The sequence below is a fragment of the Euwallacea fornicatus genome, chromosome 32 (genome assembly GCF_040115645.1).
Source record: "Euwallacea fornicatus isolate EFF26 chromosome 32, ASM4011564v1, whole genome shotgun sequence".
Lineage (NCBI taxonomy): Eukaryota > Metazoa > Arthropoda > Insecta > Coleoptera > Curculionidae > Euwallacea > Euwallacea fornicatus.
In genome coordinates this window covers 2504948-2524606 of record NC_089572.1, presented here as the reverse complement: position 1 = coordinate 2524606, position 19659 = coordinate 2504948, and the positions used below count along the sequence as shown (strand labels likewise).

The following is a 19659-nucleotide window of genomic DNA, read 5'->3' as shown; positions in this document are numbered from 1 at the left end:
ACCGTTGCCATGTTGGGGAGCAGCAGCATGGCATCTATGGTAACTCTTATGACATCATTAAGAATAAAGAAATTCTAAGCGATTTTTTGTGTTTTTTTTTTCCTTCCTCAAAGGTGATAATGAAATAAAACTCACGATTAAACATATTATCACATTGTATATTTTCTGATCGTGTTACATCCAAACTTTTGATATGTCATAGAAAATCTCACGAATCCAGGAAAACACGGATAAAGATATATATTTTTTTTAAATGAAGTAACATCGATATAGAGGTAGGACCATATTATTTATTCATTATAACAAATATGTAGAAGTGCCTTTGTGTCGAGGGTCGTAGAAACTGCATTCAATGACATAGTTTCAGAAAACACCTCTTTCGGGGTATCGAAAGACTGAAGATTGCTACATCAGGAACATTTTGAAAGTACATTTAATACGCTGCCATGATTGGTTGGAATCCTCAGTTCAATTCCTTAGCAATTAACGTTATAATTAGAGGTATATTGACGAGTAATTAATTGAAGTTAATATACGGAGAATTGTGGCTAACAAAAATATTTTTTCAACATTCCCGCACAACCGATGAGATTTCCTTTTACCATTTTATTGTTCTTTTGTACTATCATTCTTTGATTTTTTGTTTCTCCACCAGAGAATCACATTCACAATAATTTATTATAGTAAATCTATCCGAGCTATTTACACCAACCATAATGTAAGAAACATGATTTATACAAACATTTCATCTTGATATGATCGGGTGTTGAAGAATTGGCGAATTTTCACTTTGGAAATTGTATACACAATAATCTACGGGAATTAGTCTAAAGAGTGTTGTCATTTTTTTTGTCTTTTCTAAACGACGACAACAACGAAAGGGGTATGTATCGCTCGTGCATACACGATAAAAGATTGTCAAAAAGTGATTATAAAACTGCCCTAGAAAAGTACTTCTTATAATAATTATGTATTTCAAAATGGCGGTTGTCTGCTGTGCTCCTCCGAAGGGACTGAAAAGGACTTAACTTGGAAGAAAACATGTTTATGGAAGCTACGTAACGAAGCACAGCAACAATATGGCGGAGACGTTATTTGTGCATTTTAGCTCTAAATTTCAAACACGCCCTACAGTGCTGCGACCAGTAAAAAAGTATTGCTAAAATCCTTGATCCTTCGTAAATTTAGTTTAAAAAGCAACACTGTAGAGAATTAAGAAATAATTATTAAAGAATCGCTTAAAAATAATTAAGGTTGTTTAACCCGTGGAAGCGATCTCCTAGTGACCCTGTGTACATCCTCATTGGGTACTTCTTTAACTAAAAAGAAGGTAAAGTAAAAAAGAAATCTGAGTTAAGATCATTGAAAAACAGCGAAGAGACAACAATGATCACATCTTTTACAAATAATCTATCGACTAGCTATTCTTCACATTGTCATAAACATTTATTTAATGAAAATATGTCTTATATGAAAAATATGAAGTGTATAACATCTTGAGGCTATAATCTGTCCTCTCATCAATTTTCCTCGTTAATTTAATTAATAGGCGATTGTCGAAATTGTAGAATAATAGTAACTATACACGTCTCTCTCTCTTTTTCTATATAGTATAATCTTTAACAATTACAAGGCGGAAAAAGACACACATATTCAGTTTAAAAAAAAAGGGACGGGCGTTTGACATGCCTCGTATATTATAGTAGCCCGGTACCGCGTGACGTCAGGTTAAATTTGACGTTGACCGCTTAGTCATTTGATATTTGATTGTTTTCAAGGTCAACCGGTGACGTCACCGAATTAACGAGATAGTTGAGCCCGCCCCTGGGTGCGGGAGAGGGTGGGGGTGCAAAAAGAGGACGTATTGATTTGGTGATAGTGGAAGTTGAAAATTATTTTGGCACAACTAACCGACCTCTTTTTCTTCCACATTACAATATAATACGCCATACACAACAAAAGTCCATATTTTCTGATTGTCGTTCGATTGCCACTCTTGGGGTTGCTTTAAGTGAGGGAGTGGGATGTGTTGCCGCGACAGATGGTGCGGGTGGAGGGGTGATGGGTGCACGACACCACCGACAACGGGATTTACTGACGTCCACCAAAAAACTGATACTGAAACACAGACTAGGTCTCAGTTTGACACGTGACAGTGACAGTTAGACCGTGCATGCGACAGAGACACAACTACAAACATTGAATAATTATAAGCGTCAGGTGTGAGGTGTTGCTCATATAGGTGATTGTCATTTAGGGGTCGCTTTGTTATGTCAAGTCACTGTTCCTTTATAGAAATTATAGTGGAGTTAGTGGCAACATTGTCGAATGCATTTTTCAACTATTGCCAACGTTTCCAAACCGTTAAAATATCTTTTTATCGAAAAGGACACGACACAACGAGAATTTTGGGCTGCGTTCGAGATTCTGACCAATAAATTCGAACCTCGAAGAAATGTCGTCGCTATGTTCCTATGGTGGTTCATGTCGGGTGTTTGATTATTTACACTAATAAACGTCTAAGAGATCACACAGAAAAATACTATCTAAACACCAAGAAATACAGGACAAAAAACCTCTTACGCGTCTCGGACTGTCTCGAACGCATCCCAGCGGTTTATCCAGAATGTTCTGGCCTTTTGGCGATACCGACGTAAAATAAATCTGGAAAAAGCCAGAACATTCGAGCGTGAACCGCACCCCTGGGAGCAGTGGCGTGCAAAGGACACTCACAGGTGTCGAGACAGAGACAAACAAGTGGTTACCGGCAACTGGGGCGGCAAAGGGCGGCGACGGTGGCGGCGTCAAGAGGAAGGCGGCTGCTCAGCTAAACGTTATGTTGAGGGAGGGGCATTTGCGGACCGGGCCGGTGGGGGCGGGCAGCCCCGCCGACGCCCGGCCGCCCCCGCGGTGCGGTGGGGTGGGGGGAAGTCTTACCATGCCGGATCCGAGTTGTTGCAGCAAGCCGCTACTGCCGCCCTGTGAACCACCCAGAGCGGCTGACGGGCGTCTGGACCTGATTGACTGCATGCTACTGCTTAGCAGGAACGGCACGCTGCTGCTCGTGTTCGGCATCGAACCGCCCTTTAATTCGTAGAGTTACCACCAAACTTGACGTAGTCTTCAAAGTACTTACTATCATGTTCCTGGCCAGCTGCACAAAATTTAACTTTAGGTTAGAAACTATTTCTTAAAGATTTAGAATTAACATTCAAGTCAAGCTTTGAGGGGTTTGAGGTATCAATGAGGACCACACGAACACCTTCGAGGTTTTCAAGCCATTTTTTCCTAGTAAATTATAAAACAAGGGAAAAAGTGACTCAAACACACCTCAATTTAACAGCCGACCAGTATGTGATTGATGATTTCGTGAAGTATTCAAGTGAGTGGTGATTCGCCCTGTTCACTTAGGGTGATTAAGGGCGGGTGAAGTGAAGTAGGTGGGGCACAATGAGGACACCGACATTTTTTCTGAGTCTGATCTGGGTGATGACTTACGTGTGACGTCGAAGGCACGGAAAGGCTCGAGCCCTCTCGGGACACCGAGCTGTACCCGAAGGCGCCCTGTGGGCCAATTAGATGCCGTGTTCAGTATTTTGTGAAAATAGAGCCACCAGAGGACGTCTTTGAGCGTGACGTCCTACAGTGGTGTTCTTCAGGATAGTGGTGATGAAGAATTCCTTGTTGTGACCGCTGGCGTGATATTTGTCGCCGTGATTGTGTGAATTTTAACATTTTAACAACATAACAGACGTAACGTGTTTGTGGATTTTTATACGACTTCAAGGAGAATTTTGAAAATTGTTTTGAGATCAAGGGGATCTCATGGAATTTTCGGAAATTCACGTCGATTTTACTAGGATATGCAGCGATTTCTTGAGATATTCGGATTTATGGTTTGACGATCGTTAAATTCGAAGGGTTTTCAAGAATTTTTATGACTTTCTAGAATCGGTCGTATCGTAATATTATTTATTTAACGTCAACGCGATAACTCACGGCTTTTATCTCCACTATCCTGAACTGGGAACAAACGAGGCGCCGTGAAACAAACTGAGAAAATAACGCATCATACCCTCACGTTGAGTTCCCAGTTGAGCCACTGTAATGCGCCCTCTGGCTGTATTATTTTTAACTTTCATGGGGTATAGGTATAATGTGGTGACCTGACCTTGGTGTAATAATCGTGTTTACTATGAAGTTATGTTCATAATATACAATAAAATTATAGCGGGTGATCATAAAAGTCTCAGTAAGCGCCGATAAGTAAACGTAGGGTATTGATTAAGTCAGTTGCTATCGACCATCAAACATCTGACTAACAACAGAGTTAAATCTATCAACGACGTGCCTCTGATACCTCAACGCCTGCTTGAGGTTTTTTTAATGATCACCCTGTATATACACATTATTAATTTCTCACAAGGTCTCTCCAAAGGGTATTGGGCGGAAAAATTCGGTATTAAACAACAGGAGTTTGGGGGGTAAATGTGCATAATAAACTCACTCCCGAATGTTTCCGTTGGTACATGAGGCTGCCGTGAGAGCCACGCCCTGGCACATACCCGTTAGACAGGCCCTAAACAAGAAACATTGGCTCTTGTTTTTGAATCGTTTTCAATAAAAACAAACAATGGCATCGTCGCATTTCTCGACAGTTTTGCGATATTGCCACCGCTTACTTCTCAGTGTCATAAAAACACATGAGGAAAGTTGGATTATTGTGACACGATCGGCTTACCGTTGGTGGGGACAAGTTAACAGTGGACCCTCTTCGTTCCTGCGGGCCAATGCTGGAATGCCTTCGAATGGGCAGGCCTCCTCCGGGGGTTCCACCTGGCGACGAAGCACAAGAAGGTGCTATCCGAATCTTAGGGGTCATTAGGGTATTGTCCGACAGCCTTCTGTTCGGGAATGCGTTGGCTACTCGTAAGAAATTGCTGTCTGGGGAAGAAGGCGCTCCGAACCACCAAGATCCACTCAAAATGCCGCCCGTTGAGTTCTTTCTCTGCATGTCCTCCGCACTGGACGTCTTCCGCTGCTCGATGCGCAGATTAGGGATATTGAAGGGGGGTACGTGCATATTATCCGAGCTATATTGGTGGCGTAACGGGCGATGCCTTTCGGGACTGGGCAGAGACAAATTATCCAACTTGAGTTTATTGCGCTGATTGCGGTCGATTTGGTCTAGCATGTCTTGTAACACCTCTATAAGCACCGTAAACTGCTCCAAATTCAAGGAGGGATTGACTGTTTGAGGAATTAGGTGAGGCATCACCTTGGTAGCCATCAGGCTCACGCTCAGGCCGTATTTCTTGTCGCTGAGCATCAATCGGTAAATATCTAAATAAACCAGCGTCATTAAGAATCTTAGAAACTAAAGTGATATTATAAACTTACTAACAACTCTTAGAATGACCATGGGGTCATTAAGTCTGATCTCTAGGAGCAAGGGCATGATTTCGTCGATGATCTGAGATTTGTCAAGGCGGTCCAGACTGCGCTCGATACAAGAGAGGACGTTGGATACCAACTTCAGGTCATTTTGGTTGTTCTGATAGATCACCTTCGTTTTCGGTAGAATGATCATCTTGATCGCGCTTTCGTCCAAATAGTCCGATATGTTGATCACCGCTATCAATGCCGCGTTCTACCACATACAACAATGTTAAATATGTCGCAGTTCGTTCAATCAGTAGGTAAAGTGAGATTTTGAGGGATTAAGATCGGATTATTTACTCATATCAATCAATTCCTCTTAGTGAAACTACGTGCCTGTAGTAGTTATTCGTAAACAACGTGATAAAAAAAACTATATTCTCACGTCACCAAGGTTTACTCACCTGCACTTGAATGGTAGGACTGTCGAACGCATTATAGAGCATCGGTAGCACTTCACTCTTGATCTCCTCTCTGGGTGTCTTCTCTAAAATTATGTGCAGACTTTCCAGGATAGTAACAGCCGCCTGAACAGTCTTGGGAGCGGCGAAGATTTGCCGAAAATTGTGCAGAATGAACGTTTCGTATTCCTCCACAGTGGATTCCTGAACGATGAAGAGAACGGGCTGCAGGACGGCGGCCAGAACCTCTTGCGAACACATTTCCTGTCGCAGAGATGGCCATACGTGCTGGTACCATAATTTCTGAGAAAAAAATTAGAAATGCGACGGTGTTCCGCATTTGTTTTGGTCAGCACAAGCGAAAAATGACGGAAATTGTTTTTTTAAGTATGTGCTTCGGCATTAGGTACGTCCGTACCTTCCCTTAGATTGGAAATTTTGTGATGTTCCTTCGTTTCGAAAATTCGTTTGGAAAATTTGACTTGATACAGTTTTGTGGCAACGTGGCGTTGTAGAGCTCGATTAGTGAAGTGGTCGTGTGTCATGACAGATGACAGCCTATTGACGTATTCTGATCTGCCATTAGGGAGTTAATAATTTCAGTAAAATGAATTTTGTTACGAAATAAATTCTCAGGGATTCATTATGCTAGAATTACAAAATAAACAGACAATCCTGGCGGCATTATCGATTTTCACAAATAAAGTTGTTTCCACACTAAACTAAATATGCAAACTAATTTCGGACCGTAAATAGAGTCCGGGGAATAATAACGTAAGCCCTTGTCTAACTTCCGATATTTACGCCCGGTGGTCATTTTTGTCCGCCATTTGTCGACCTGCTGTTGCTGCAACGTTGCCGATGCGGAATTTCCAAACTAGAGCGTCAACGTGATGATCTCGAAAGTTATTAAAGATACTTTATATGGGATGGATTAAATGGCGATCGCGTTGGTTCTTTCTAGATATTTTTAGAAGGTTCTGCGGTAAGAAAGATGAGCATTTGCCCGTCTCGTAAGGAAACAACTTTTCCCAATTTGGCCGACTTCGTATCCTTCAATGGTTTTTGAAATCCATTATGTTCAGAATCGAATTTGAGACACCTCGTTCACGTACTTTGGGAATATATGGAAGGGCGTCTTTGAGCGTGTTCCGATAAAAATGGCTCTTCTGTGTCGGATCCTTCATCATTATGGTATCCAGGTACTGCAGGGCTTGTACCATGGGGTCGCTAGTTCACACACGAATTAGTAAAAGTTTTTAAATTGATTATTGCACACTTACTCGAAGTACTTGAGAAGCATGAGTAGTTGCGCAGTGGGTCGTTGGCGCACGTCTTTGTTAACCAATCGTACGACGCACTCTTGCAGACCTGCTGGTACCCGAGGCAGGATGTTGCGAAGTTGATCCTCTATCTGTTTGAAGTAATTGTGAACTAAAAGTATCGATGAAGACACTGCGAAACGTGATCAAACCGAGGCAAGCATGAAAGCAACTTCAAATGTAAAAAAAAGAAAATAATCGTTTTTTCGTCACGTTAATTTTAGGAGTTTTTAATATCAATTGAATAATTAAAACTGATGCATAATGTGTTGGAAATCGAGTAAAACGCCGTGGAAAACTAATTAGACGGTGACATCGCGGTATACGACATTAAATTTTCATTAAATCGTTCTCTCTCCTCCACCGGACGACTTCAGGATTTTGGTCGCACACCGAAAGATTACCCGTGGAATTATAACCCTTCTACCTACTTCACTTCAAAGTAATAGCCTACGGGAGTTCCCGCTTTTGTTTCGCCCCTTGTCCCTTTATAGGTATAAACTCAAAGCACGCCATTTAGCATGGGAAATCTAATAATAAAAGGGTTGTTACCAGCTCGAATTGCTTGGAGTACGCCGAACTGGAATAGTTCGCCTGGATGAGGGAACGTCCGCTGTTGAAGATGGCACACATGATCAACCCCAGCGAGAACATGTCGCTCATGATGCTGCACTTGGACTGTTGCTGGCATTCCGGGGCTGCACGTTAAAAACGCATCGATTACACACCCTCAATCGAATTAAAAGTTTAGGCACTTGAAATTTCGACGTTAAAAAGTTTTAATGGTGTATCCGGAGTTTGTGTGGAAGTTGGAAGTCGTCCGTGACACGGAGATTTAAGTGATTTGTCGCAACGGTACGTGCGGCAACGTGGCAACTCTCATTTGTTTGTCAAATTGCTTACGTGACGCAAAATCAGCGGAAGTCCGCTTATTCTTTCTGTCGAACCTCACCTACAATGTTGCCGTTCAATGATTCGACTTAAAATTCTAGCTCAATGCAGGTCCTTTAAAATTTATAAGGTTTCTGCCTCTTGCAGATACATAAATAAAACATTTTTCAAGTTGGCAAATAATACAAAACCGCGTATTTTTCCCGGGAGCCCTAGTGCCGGAATATTGCTTTTCTCGAGCGACTGTTAATTCCTTATTCGGGCGGTTTATTTGGGAACACGTGCCCCAGTTCGGATTGATTCCGCTCGCTTCTTGCCACAATCACGCGTGACAATGCGCCTTGAAGGGAGATGAAGACAGTCGACATACAAAAATCGTTGTAAATGTCATTTACTCGCGTCGACACCAATTAAACTCGCTTTGTACCCGAGAAATCTCTTCAATTATCTGCCGCCCCGTTTCCCGGTAATTTCAACGACAGAATATTACCTAAAACATATTTTTAAAGGAGCGAAATAAGTCGACATGCTTTCAAACAAATTAGCCGCCTTTCATCGCGACGATAAATTTTCTTACGCTTGCGTGCCCTTTCCTACTTCAAACCGCACTGGTTGCAACGAACGTTTAATCAATGGACGACAATTTGAGAGACGGAAACACAATTCGGCATTGTCAAAGACGGGATAAATAGGGCAACGTTGTACTCGTCATTTGTTTCTGACTTGACAGGCCGCCGCTCCGAAAAACATGCACACCGGACCGATTCGCCATATTTAGGGCGGAAAATGATTGAGGCACCATCCGTCGCCTTCTTTTGTTTTTTTTTGTTTTTTTTTTTTTTAATATTTTTGTTCTTTCTTGGCGCGCGCATACGCTCTACCGGAAAAAAAAATACAGCCCGATTTTTCTTGAACGTATGGACAGCTCGGCAAATTAATAGGAAATGTGACAGCGCAACGTCCACGATTTAAGTTCGGAGCAATCCGTGAATCGGGCAACATCGCATATGTCGTCGTTCCTCAGTCGATCAGCAAGGCCACAATTGACAATTGAAAGAACGCGGGTTTTTTAAAATGTGACACATCACAAATAGTTCTGTGGCTTGATTTTGACGTTTCGTAAAGCTAGCACGGAACGTAATTACCGCAACGTAACCTTTTTCTTTTGTTCGCAATAAATTCATTTGCGAGCTCGACAAACTCCCGGAGTTGAAGATCCCGGGGAAAACAGGGCGGCATTGTTTTTGTCAATTGCACGTTTGTTAACTGATATAATGGAAGGAGGCAATATGCCTTTTTTCAAATTGCTTGCTAATAAAACAACACCGCGTGTCGCTTTTGTTTCATAGTTGGTAAACCGGGAATTACACGGCTGCCGCAGTAATTGAGCCGTTAAAAAGGCACAACAATTTGGCCCCTATTGTCGAAAACAATTAGTAAATAAGGCAACATTGCTCTTTTGTGATTTGTAGGTAGATGAATTCGTTCAATTTTGATTCACAATGACGGCAATGGAGCGTTGTTCATTTCTTCCTTATTTCACAAATTATGAAGTACTTCCACACGGGCAACCCCCATTGCATGCAGGCGCGCCGACGTTGCCTATTTAAATCTAAACTGGAAAGCTAATAAATTTCCGACATTATAGGACAACAGCGCTTCGCTCCTTTGTTTCTCATTTCACAAGTCCACGCACGGTGCCGTGAGGGTTTCGTTTGCCGAAAGTCTCACGATGTTTCGTCGTTTGTGTTAACTTACCCATGTAATCGAGATTGGGTTGAACCATCTTGGAGAGGCGGGACGTCCAGGGTTGACAAGGCACTTCCTGGCCGTCTTGGGCATCGTGCAGTTTCTCTACAAACACGACATAATTAATATTCGTTTTGCGGCCGCAAACTTTGCGTAAAACACACAATCAAAGCGACCCTCGGAGAACATTCCGAATTTCGAGGAAGTTTGCTTCGCGGGAACTTCTGAATTTAATATCGAAATGTCTCCCGATTTTATCGATTAAGTAAACAGCCATTTTGTTGGTAATTAGATAATGGAGAAGAGTGTGCCACTCACCTATAAATTCCATCCCAGCCAGCTTCCAGGTGCCCCGTTTAGTTACCAGGATGCTGGCCGGACACACGTTTTTGTGGATCACGTGCCCAGTGAAATGGAGAAAAGAGAGAGCCTCCGTTATCTGCGCAAAGGAGACTTAAACGAGTACGCCCCTGGATTTGCGAATAAATGTTAATTTTTTTCTGAAATCTCCGGGAAAGTTACATCTAAAACTTTCCACCTCATTAGGGCGAGACAACCATTTTACCTGCATCACAATGGAAGCGTGTCGCATTGCATGCAGGTCGAAACGTCTTAATCCCCGGAAGATTAAAGAAAATTCAATTAAAACTTCCATACCTAATTAGCCCTGAGCTAAACAGAATACATTTCGGCGGTAAGGGGCGTGCAGGAGAGAAGCGCAGGGCGGTTAAAAGTTCAAAATTAATATGCGTATTCCCACGGAAGAGCCATGGTGGTTATGAATCTGACAACGACGTGAATCCAATATGGCCGCTGTTGACAGTCACTTTTCAATGTGAGCAGTCACGTTGTGCGCATTTTTTAAAGTATGCACGTTGCAAGCTAACTCGCAAGGCGGCAACATCGCAGTTCCAATTTGACATGGCGGGCACTCACAATTACAACATTTCGCCTCAGATTTGACTACTCACTTGCAACAATCCATACTTGTGTTCGATGTCCAAGAAGTTGTATTCTCTCTGCAGGAGTCCAGGTTTGGAGGGTGGCTGCTGGGTGCCTCCTGGCGAAGAGGTGGCCACCACCGATTCCTGGAAGGCGAAGATGTTGGCCAGACTAGCATAAACAGGTTCGGAGGCAAAGGCTAGCGTGTTGTCGCACTCCTCGATGGAGTGCAGCACGTGCAGCAACTGCAAGTCGTCGTAGCTGTCAATGACATGCTTTCGGCCGTCGAAAATCGTACCTTGGGGTGTCGGTAGATCTCCAGCTCCTTGATGCTGTTCCGCAAGATCTCCGTCACGGTTTCTTTCCTTTTTGGTTTGTGCAGTTTCTCGGCGCAACGCTTTTCGAAGACGAAAACTGAACATTCCTATAATAGGGGGCAAATTGAGAGTGTATGTGGGCGATCACGTCAGAACTGAAATTCTCTCTAAATTTAGTCTAAAATTAAAGTGAGGGACGTAGGGCGCTGAAAGAAATTTCACCTCCTACTTTGAGTAATCTGGAGTGACATTAAAGGATTTTTTTTTGTTGTTTTGAGTATCAAAGTTGTTTGCTGAACTTAAAACGAAGTTATCGACTTTTTGCATATTGTGTATATTCCTATAATTTACCGCGCTAAAGACCATCGAAAGGTAAACACATTTTTTCTTCGTTTGAACTGATAAGTTTGGAGCATCCCAAAAGAACTGGAAAAGATTTTCCAATTTTTTGAGTATTCTCAATTGATATTAACAAGAGTTTTCAGTAATTTTTTAAGCAAAAAAGAAAATAGAGAAATGCGCTTCAATTTCTGTGAAATTCGGATTGACAGGGAGCGATATTTCTTGGGTATTCACGGCAACATTGTCGCACGCCTCCATAGTCAAATTGTCAAGATGATGTTCCCACGTGTGCTGCGAGGGGTCGCTTTATCAAAGTCGCCAAAGCAAATAGGGATCCCACGTAAACACGGCTTATAACCGAGCGCAACAAAGTCAGCGTGGTGTAAAAAAGGATTTTCCCGAGCGAGCGGGTTTGTTACAAAGAACAATAACAAAAGTGATGGGAGTAAATAAAGCCAGATCACAGCGGACTCGAAAGAGACCTCTTACCGCCCGCAAAACTCCAGCCCGGAGGCAGGACGAGATGATTATCGTACACGGCTCGAGCGGAATCGATAGCACTTTTTCAGCCTACGTTTCAATTCCAACTATGTTCGCCATTCGAATTGCCGTTCCTACTTTTAGGCCATTTCATTTTTAAATTTGGACTAATGCTGAAAAAAATCCGTCGAATCATTAATTTTTAAACTATCTGTCATACATCAACTGTCACTCAACTACTTGACGGTTTGACTGTGGGTGTGCGGTGCTGTCGAATGACGAGTGTTCCGTAACAATCACTTTGTCACATAGCATTTTAGTGCGGTTCCCCACGCGAATTTGTCAGGAATGGGACAAATTTAAGACGATCAGTAGTAATGGAGAAAGTTTCCTTATTACTCTTTGCAAATCCGAAACTCATTTTTACCGTTGTAAGTTTTTCTGTCTTGAAACTGGCAAGGGGAAACTTTCACATTCAATGTACTCTTTTTTTTGGCCTCAGCGACTCCGTTCACTTTTCAAAAAGAATTTAGTTTGAGTAAAAGAAAAGAGTTAGCTTATAAAATAGTTTAAAAAACAGACGACATTTGACAACAATGGATAACTGACTATGGCTGCAATCCACGTTGAAGGTAATTGGATAACTACAACAGAACAGAAAATCTTCTTTTCTCTGTTGCTGCACCTGATCAGACCATTAGGAAAGAGACGGTTGCTGCAGTAGTAATAAAACTTTGTCGGCTGTCAACACTGGCTCGGTTGCCTGACAGAAGTTCAGGAATGTGTCAAATATTTTGCGACGTTGTCACGTAGTAAGACACTGTCAGTTACTAACTTCATTGTTATATCTCGATTGCCATGTTGTCAAGTTTGTTTAAAAAGTGTCATTTCTCAAAATTGTCCAGTTGTAAAGTCGCCGAATAGGATATTGGCTTAGCCCATCGTTGCCTTCACCGCGGGGAAGAAGGCATGATCATTAATTATGAAAACAGACAATCTAATGAGAAGTTATCGCGCTTTGTATAAACAGCGAAGAAATCCAGAATTGCAATTCGCTTAATTAAAACCATCTCTGCTAATTTTGTTTAGCGGTACGTGGTGTTGCGACCCGGGGAAATTGAAATTTATGATATAGTGGATTTTTTTGCCGCTACTCGAGGAGGACAAATGATGATGCTTTTGACGTGTCAGACATCAGGAAAACAGCCCTTCCCGTCGGAGGACATAAATTCTGGGGCGTCGACCTGAAAGGAACTTAATTTAAGTCCTTAAAACGGCGACTTTACCTCACGTACAGAAAAATAAACCGCGACAGGGCGAAGTTAAAAGGAAATTACGTCTAAAACGAGCGAGGCGAGTACGTAATGGCATTATCGCCTTAACTTCCGTTTTAACGTAATTCTGAGGCGCATCGATTGGCTACCACCGCTCTATGCCAATACGCGGCTTCTGAACTCTTTTAAAACGCTTAAAGGCTCGAAAGTTGCCAGCCCGCCGACAATAGATCCTCATTAAACTCCTCCATGAAGGCTGTTAATTATTATCTGTTGAACTAGTCCCAGATATTATAATCGATAGAGAGAGAATAACGCTGCCTGCAACGCGTTTAATACACCTTGACAACGTAAACGACGCCATAAACTGTCGGCTTTCAGCGGGGGATAAATTGCTGCCATTACCACCCGTCAACAGCATTTATCCGATCACGCACAAAACAAGTGACAACGCCGCTCAAACAGTACATGTGACACGATCTTGCTGTCACATGACACTTGACAGATTCACGTTACAATGTTGTCACGTTCCTGTCTCTCACGATTTTCAATTGAAATAACGATTTAGCTTGCCTAATTGGCTCCGTTGCGTACGGGACTTAGCTGTAATCTGTTGCTCCAATGAGCGGAACGACGCATTCGTGATGGATTATATTAGCGGTAAGCCGTTGTAAAAAGAAAAAGCGGTTTCGAAGCAGTTTTTCAGGCGATTTCGACTCTGAAAAAGGAATTAATATGCCCAAATGGTGGTCTCATATTTTTTGCATGAGCCCTCGTTAGATTTGCGTAAGCGAGCTAACGTTGTTCGTAACACATTAATTTCAGCTCATCAGATATTGTTACAGTGTTGATACGGATATTTTTCGAATTTCGCCGTGATTCGAAAAACGTTGAACTAGGAACGCGTAGATATCCTGCCAATTCATGTGGCAACACTGGTATAGAAATATCTGAAATTTAGGGAAAAACCTAAATTTTTTACGTATGAATGAAGTCTGTCGAACTTTTCCCGTGGGTAATAAACATTTAGTCTATACGAAAAAGTGACATTTCTCCAACTTTCGTTGGTTAAACGTGGAAATATAAGAGCTCAGGAGCTTGACGTATTCTTAAGGAAAAATCGAAAATGTCTTATCCATGTCTTAGGCTGCAGTTTTTTGTTTCATTCATCCATACCTTTCCGTCGCTCTTTCTATAGGCCTCGTAGATCTTCCAGACGAACTCAGGTCCGGCATTGGCGATTTGTTTGCCCACATCGTAGTGGTTTGTGATTGGGTTGGTGTCGAGCGGGGGGCGCAGGTCGCGATCGCCGCCCCCACTCCCACTCCTCAATTTTGAGAACATGTTGGTGGAGGGAACGCGCGCCTGCGCGTTCGCCTGGGGGTTACATATCTGCGCCCCCCCGGGCGGCGTCCCGAAGAAGGACGCCCGATCTAGTAGTCGAAACGTTGTCGTGACTTTTTGTCACCTGTAGAGGGAAATCGGCGGCCTAGTACTCTCTTGTTCATAGTCGGAAACGTCTGAAAGGGGAATTCATGGATTAATGCGCGGAACTTAGCCCGAATGGGTCACCATAAACAACGAGATACGAGCAAACGAACCTTACCTCCGGAGGCCTGATTAAGCCTTTATTAGCCGGAAAGGAGTTATAAAATTGCCGAGATTTTTCATCGCCCTTATAGCTCGGAGGGGTGCCCTCTGTCTTCTGTCAAACGCTTTAGTGTAGTTTGGAACTGTATCAGAGGGTCCAACTCAATTTAAGTCCACGAAATTGCTCGCCTCGGCCCTGCCGGATCCAAAAGATCCAAATTGGGGCGTCTAATAACTTAAGGGCCGAGGGTGCTGGTGAGCTACAGTATAGGTAAATAGTTTATGCTAAATTGCTTGCTCAAGAGGTATTGTTAAGTTGGCCCTATCGACGGTCTGCAATTACACCCCTGCGCCAACACGTCTATGTACGCATGACGTCCCGTGTAGAGAGATAAATCTAAATTATTGTCTGTTATCGCTATCAACCACACCAATCGTTAACATAGACAACGGCGGGTTCGGAAGAGGGTCCTTTAGGAATAATTAAATGTGTGGAATTCGCACAGATGTGAAAGTTCCAGAGCTGAAGATTTTGACATACGACGAAACTTATGACATACGACATTTACCAACTGTCGCTTAAGTCGACGAAGTTAAATCAACAGATGGCGGGGCCAAAGACTGTTTTAAGTGGTCATTTCTACGGCACTGTTCGTCACCCCGATTAGAATCATCGATCGTCCCTTTTTTGGATAAAAACCGCTTTGGGGCTTAATAAAATCCCAATCAGAGGTCCCTCCCGACTACTTTTGCCGTCAAGAGATATTTATTTGTTGTGGACGACGTCTCGGTGGGACGTAAATTAAGCATTCTCGAGCAGTTTATTAGATTCTCGTCGATTGACGAAAAACGTAACGTACGACTCGAAATACTCAGTTAATTGTGAAGCGTACCATCTAATAATTTTTTTTACTATATTTTTCATTAAACTATCCCAAATTTGTTGAGCATACACCGGTGTACGCTACAGACATCAAGATGAAAAAGAGTTTCCGCATTGCGTGATGTGTTGTCACACGTCAACGGTCATTGTTCGTTGCTAAAAGATGACTTCATTATCCATCTCCCACTGTAATACTTCGCTCTCTTTCTGTTTTTTTTTTTGCTCGTTTTACTCGGCGGCTTTACAATTTCGAAGTCGAGAAGTGCCAACGAGCCTTCTCTGATGTGTTTTCAGGTACAAAATACATGGGGCAGCGGTCCCGTGGGAGGCCCTTTAAAAGAGCCGTCAAGAGTGACCGATAATGCGGGGTTTAGGAATCGACAAGTCGAGTTTGGTCGCCTTTTATGTTAGTAAGAAGTATCCCTTTTGAGAAGGTGGATAGGGGGAGGGGAGGTTTATTTAAGGTTGGAGGAAAAATACAGGTTCTCAAGGAGAAGTTTGCGCTCGTGACGGAGTTTTCGAGGGAAACCGCAACGACCAAAACGCTAATTCCGCTTCGTACATTTTGTCGCCCATGAAGCATTTTTATCATTTTTTAATAATTTCGCAAGGCTCGTGAAGCATTTCCTAAGGCTCTTTTCTCCATTGTTGCAAATTTTCGCTGTCTATACTAATTTCAGCCTTGCCCCTTGGGGCCGAATTATTAATGTGCCGTCAACTTTCACCGCTTGCAAATTTCCACAGAGACGTTGGCTTTTTTCCAGCGGAAATCCGCCAAAGGATTTTGGTGGTTCCCCTGAATTTTTCCATGTTCATACCGTAAGCGGAGCGGCAGAGTTAGCTACGCGAAAAAATTCCGCCCGTCTTCTTATTATTTTCTCAAAGGTAAATTTCTGCCCGTTAAAGTCACTTACGAGAGTTATTATACATATAAATTCACTTGAGACTCTTCCCCGTACAGTAAAATTCGATTTATTCCACCGAAGGGAAAGTTTATTTCGAACGCTCCAAACGAGGAAGGAAGGCGGAATAAAATCAATCTTGTCTTCGAGAGTGGCTGACAAATCCCCGCAAATTTCACGGGCATCCTAGATATTTGGAATGGATAATATGATGGGATAGGGCTTTCAATAAGTTCCCGACTCGCTTTCTAATAATGCAGACGGTAAATTACCTTCCCTAATGGACCAGGCACCGTTTTTACATCGCTCTTTTCGAAGATGCAAATACCGGAGCTCAACTTTCCGGTCTTCCGCTCGGCGTAGAGCAAACAAATTGATAGAGCAGGAGCCACCGACGTGGGTAAACAAAATTATGTCTGTAAACTGGCTTATTTATCTATCTAAACGTAATCCGGTCGAGTCCAGATTATTCGATTAGCAAAAACAGATTTAAAGCGGCAAGATTCGATTGGGGCCGCGTGCCTCGTAACTTCATATTAAAATTTCCTGCTCGAACTTAATTAATTTCTCGTCGGTCTCACGTAAACCCATGCAGACAGACGGACTCGTACGCGAGTGTAACGAGATGCGAAGCGGCAACGTCGCACGGTTAGGTGACATCTGTCATGCAGAAATGACACCGGACTAAGTTGTCATCAAGCGGAGCCTTTGTAGGTTCGTCCCTCGTGGCGTTCACTCCCTGCACGTACTTTCTGATCTTTATGTGGGAAGATTTAACGCAATTGACGATATATTTCCCGAGAACGCTGAAATGTAGGCGTGGGAATGTGCATTACGGAAACGTTGCAAATACACAGAGGCAGGTGCAACGAGCAAATTCTCCTACTCCTTAGTAAATTAGGGAAACCTACGTACGGGGTGTTTGTTTCAAATGAAATTTGCGAGTCACAAGCAGGCTTCAGAGCCACGCAGTCTGACAACCGTCACGATTTTCATGTGACGCTTGCCACTTTAGGTGATGTCATCGTTCGCGTTCGCCACAATGCCACGTCAAACGTGGCTCATGTTGACGGGGTGCGAATGACGATTATAAAGATATTTGTATAATGAATTTCGAAACCGAACACCTATGATGGTAATGCGTCGCTCGACGTTCGACGAGCATCCCGATCCCTATCGGACTGAAACCATCACCTAAATGGAAACAGGCAGTGCCGTTAAAAATTCATCGAAAAGGGATCGGGGAAATGATTTATTAACGAACGTGTTCCAACCCGCCAAAGGGAGGCCAAGAATGTTGATGGAAAAAAAATCACCATCACTCTTTCGTTCCGCGATGATGGAATACGTCTCTTTGTCACTGCCTTGGACCCCTCAGGAGTTGAGTGACTCATAGGAAGAACTGGCGATGCGGAATGAAAGGCCCTTTCCGGCGTAGCAAATGCGATTATACACAGATCCGGACCGGGGATTGCGGTCCTTAAAGTAATTGACGTCGACGGCGAGGACTGAAAAGTGCAGCTTTGCCGTCGACGTTGTTTTTAGCACATATTGACGTAGAACCGCGTAGAATGCTCGTTTGTTCTAATTAACGTGCGAAGATTCGTTTTCGCTTGCGGGAGACGAAAATTCCTTTTTTGAACTTTTACCAAATCAGGATTGAACAGAGCGATGCGGGACGGGAATCGTGCAACTCACCAAAATTCAAATCCGCATGTTCGGGGTGTCCATCATCTCGGAACACGAGGACGCTTCTTCGACGGTCTCGAGACCCGAAACTTCCCGGCGATTTAACGTTGGGGTCTTGCGAGAGATGTGCTCGAGAACTGCCGAAAGGACGCCGGACCTCATACTACCTGTTGAGACGGCCGGGGCCCGTACCTGTAGGGCCACGCAGGCGCTCCTCTGGCCACCTGCTACCCTGGATTTCTACCGACGGGCTGTGGGACGCGAGCCGCACTGTTACCGGCCAAACTCACTTGTTGAGCGTCGACTCGCCAGGAGCGTTCCTGCGAGCTTCGTCCTGCCGTTTTCGGAGGTCTCCTCGCAGCCTTAAGGCCGCTTGTCCCGAAAGTAGGCCGTTCGACGTCGCACACATACTGCGAAGTGGGTCATCGCAATCTATAAAATTCCCGATCTCTTATTGCTTGTCGGCGTCGTCGTCAGCGGCCCGGATAACGTTACGAGAAGTAACAGGTTATGACATTCCGCTGAATGAGAAACTTCTCGTAAATGTGGGCGATCCTGATAAACTCCGTTCGTTATTGTGCGAGTCTCGTTGAGCATGAATAGAGGGCCCTTTTCGCTCACATGTACATATACAGAGCGACATATTATACGCGGTTTCGTTTTTGGCGCTGTTAGGCCGGAGATTAGGCCGCTTTTGGAGCGAATGCAAATCCAATTAGTAAAGGTAGCGAAGGGTCCCGACTGATTCAACTTGGGACGTCGCCCGGTTGAACGAGCCCTGTAATTTATCGAAAAACAGTAAAGAAAGACAACACAATGACGAACGTCAACGAGCGAAAGTTGCCATTTCAGACGTTGATTTAATTCGGTTTTATTGCGCTAAGCATTGAGGTGATCAAGAACAACCAAATCAACAGGGCTCTCTTATTTTTCCACTCTCCATTAGTCGAAGTATTTTTAAGGAGAAGTGTACGACAATCGCTCTGGAAAGCTCAGTTCAGCATCTAAAAATTCGTTCCTATTACATGGTCCAGGTTACTATAATAATGCGAAAACTCCTCGGAGGTCAGTTTTTTAGCTCTGCCTAGGGTTAGTCTAAACCTCACTTGTTCGAGCTAAAGGTTAGTTGAGGATAGTTCAGGTTGGTTCTTTGCACTATGTTTCTCTAACACGAGTGATCGTGAAGGTTAGTCCCGCTCACCACGGTTAGCGAAAATTCGCCCGACTCTTGGCTCATTGAAGAATCATATAAAATTGATCATAAATTGAGACGTATAAGGGTGACTTCTCTAGAATGTGATGCGAGATCCTGAAATTTAGCTCACATCACTATAAACTCAAAAATATGCTCCTCTAAGGTGATTCGAAGTCAGCAATTCGTCAGTTTAGACTTGTCCGGGTTGCTCGAAGGTGTTGTAGAATTTCCAGCAAATGATGT

The 19659-nt window shown here is 43.3% G+C and overlaps 1 protein-coding gene across 6 annotated transcripts; it reads right to left on the bottom strand.

The window, feature by feature from the left end:
- Positions 1-137: 137 nt before the first annotated feature.
- On the bottom strand, positions 138-18420 carry bma (SCY1-like protein bma). Of its 6 annotated transcripts, none has more exons than XR_010733650.1 (17): positions 18231-18420; positions 14334-14677; positions 11043-11168; positions 10774-10989; positions 10121-10241; positions 9812-9907; positions 7715-7860; positions 7124-7254; positions 6956-7070; positions 5844-6143; positions 5401-5650; positions 4742-5343; positions 4508-4579; positions 3499-3564; positions 3137-3154; positions 2766-3084; positions 138-2118 (listed from the first exon to the last, which is right to left on the bottom strand). XR_010733650.1 is itself a non-coding variant. In XM_066299164.1 (17 exons), the coding sequence occupies exons 2-17, from the start codon at positions 14499-14501 to the stop codon at positions 1239-1241; spliced, it is 2655 nt and encodes an 884-aa protein (XP_066155261.1). In that variant the 5' UTR covers positions 14502-14677; positions 18231-18420; the 3' UTR covers positions 138-1238. The 6 variants fall into 6 exon arrangements, 3 of the variants coding, with proteins under 3 accessions (XP_066155261.1, XP_066155262.1, XP_066155263.1); XM_066299164.1 differs by having other exon boundaries at positions 138-1319; positions 2938-3084; XM_066299165.1 differs by having other exon boundaries at positions 2938-3084; positions 18231-18419.
- Positions 18421-19659: the final 1239 nt, after the last annotated feature.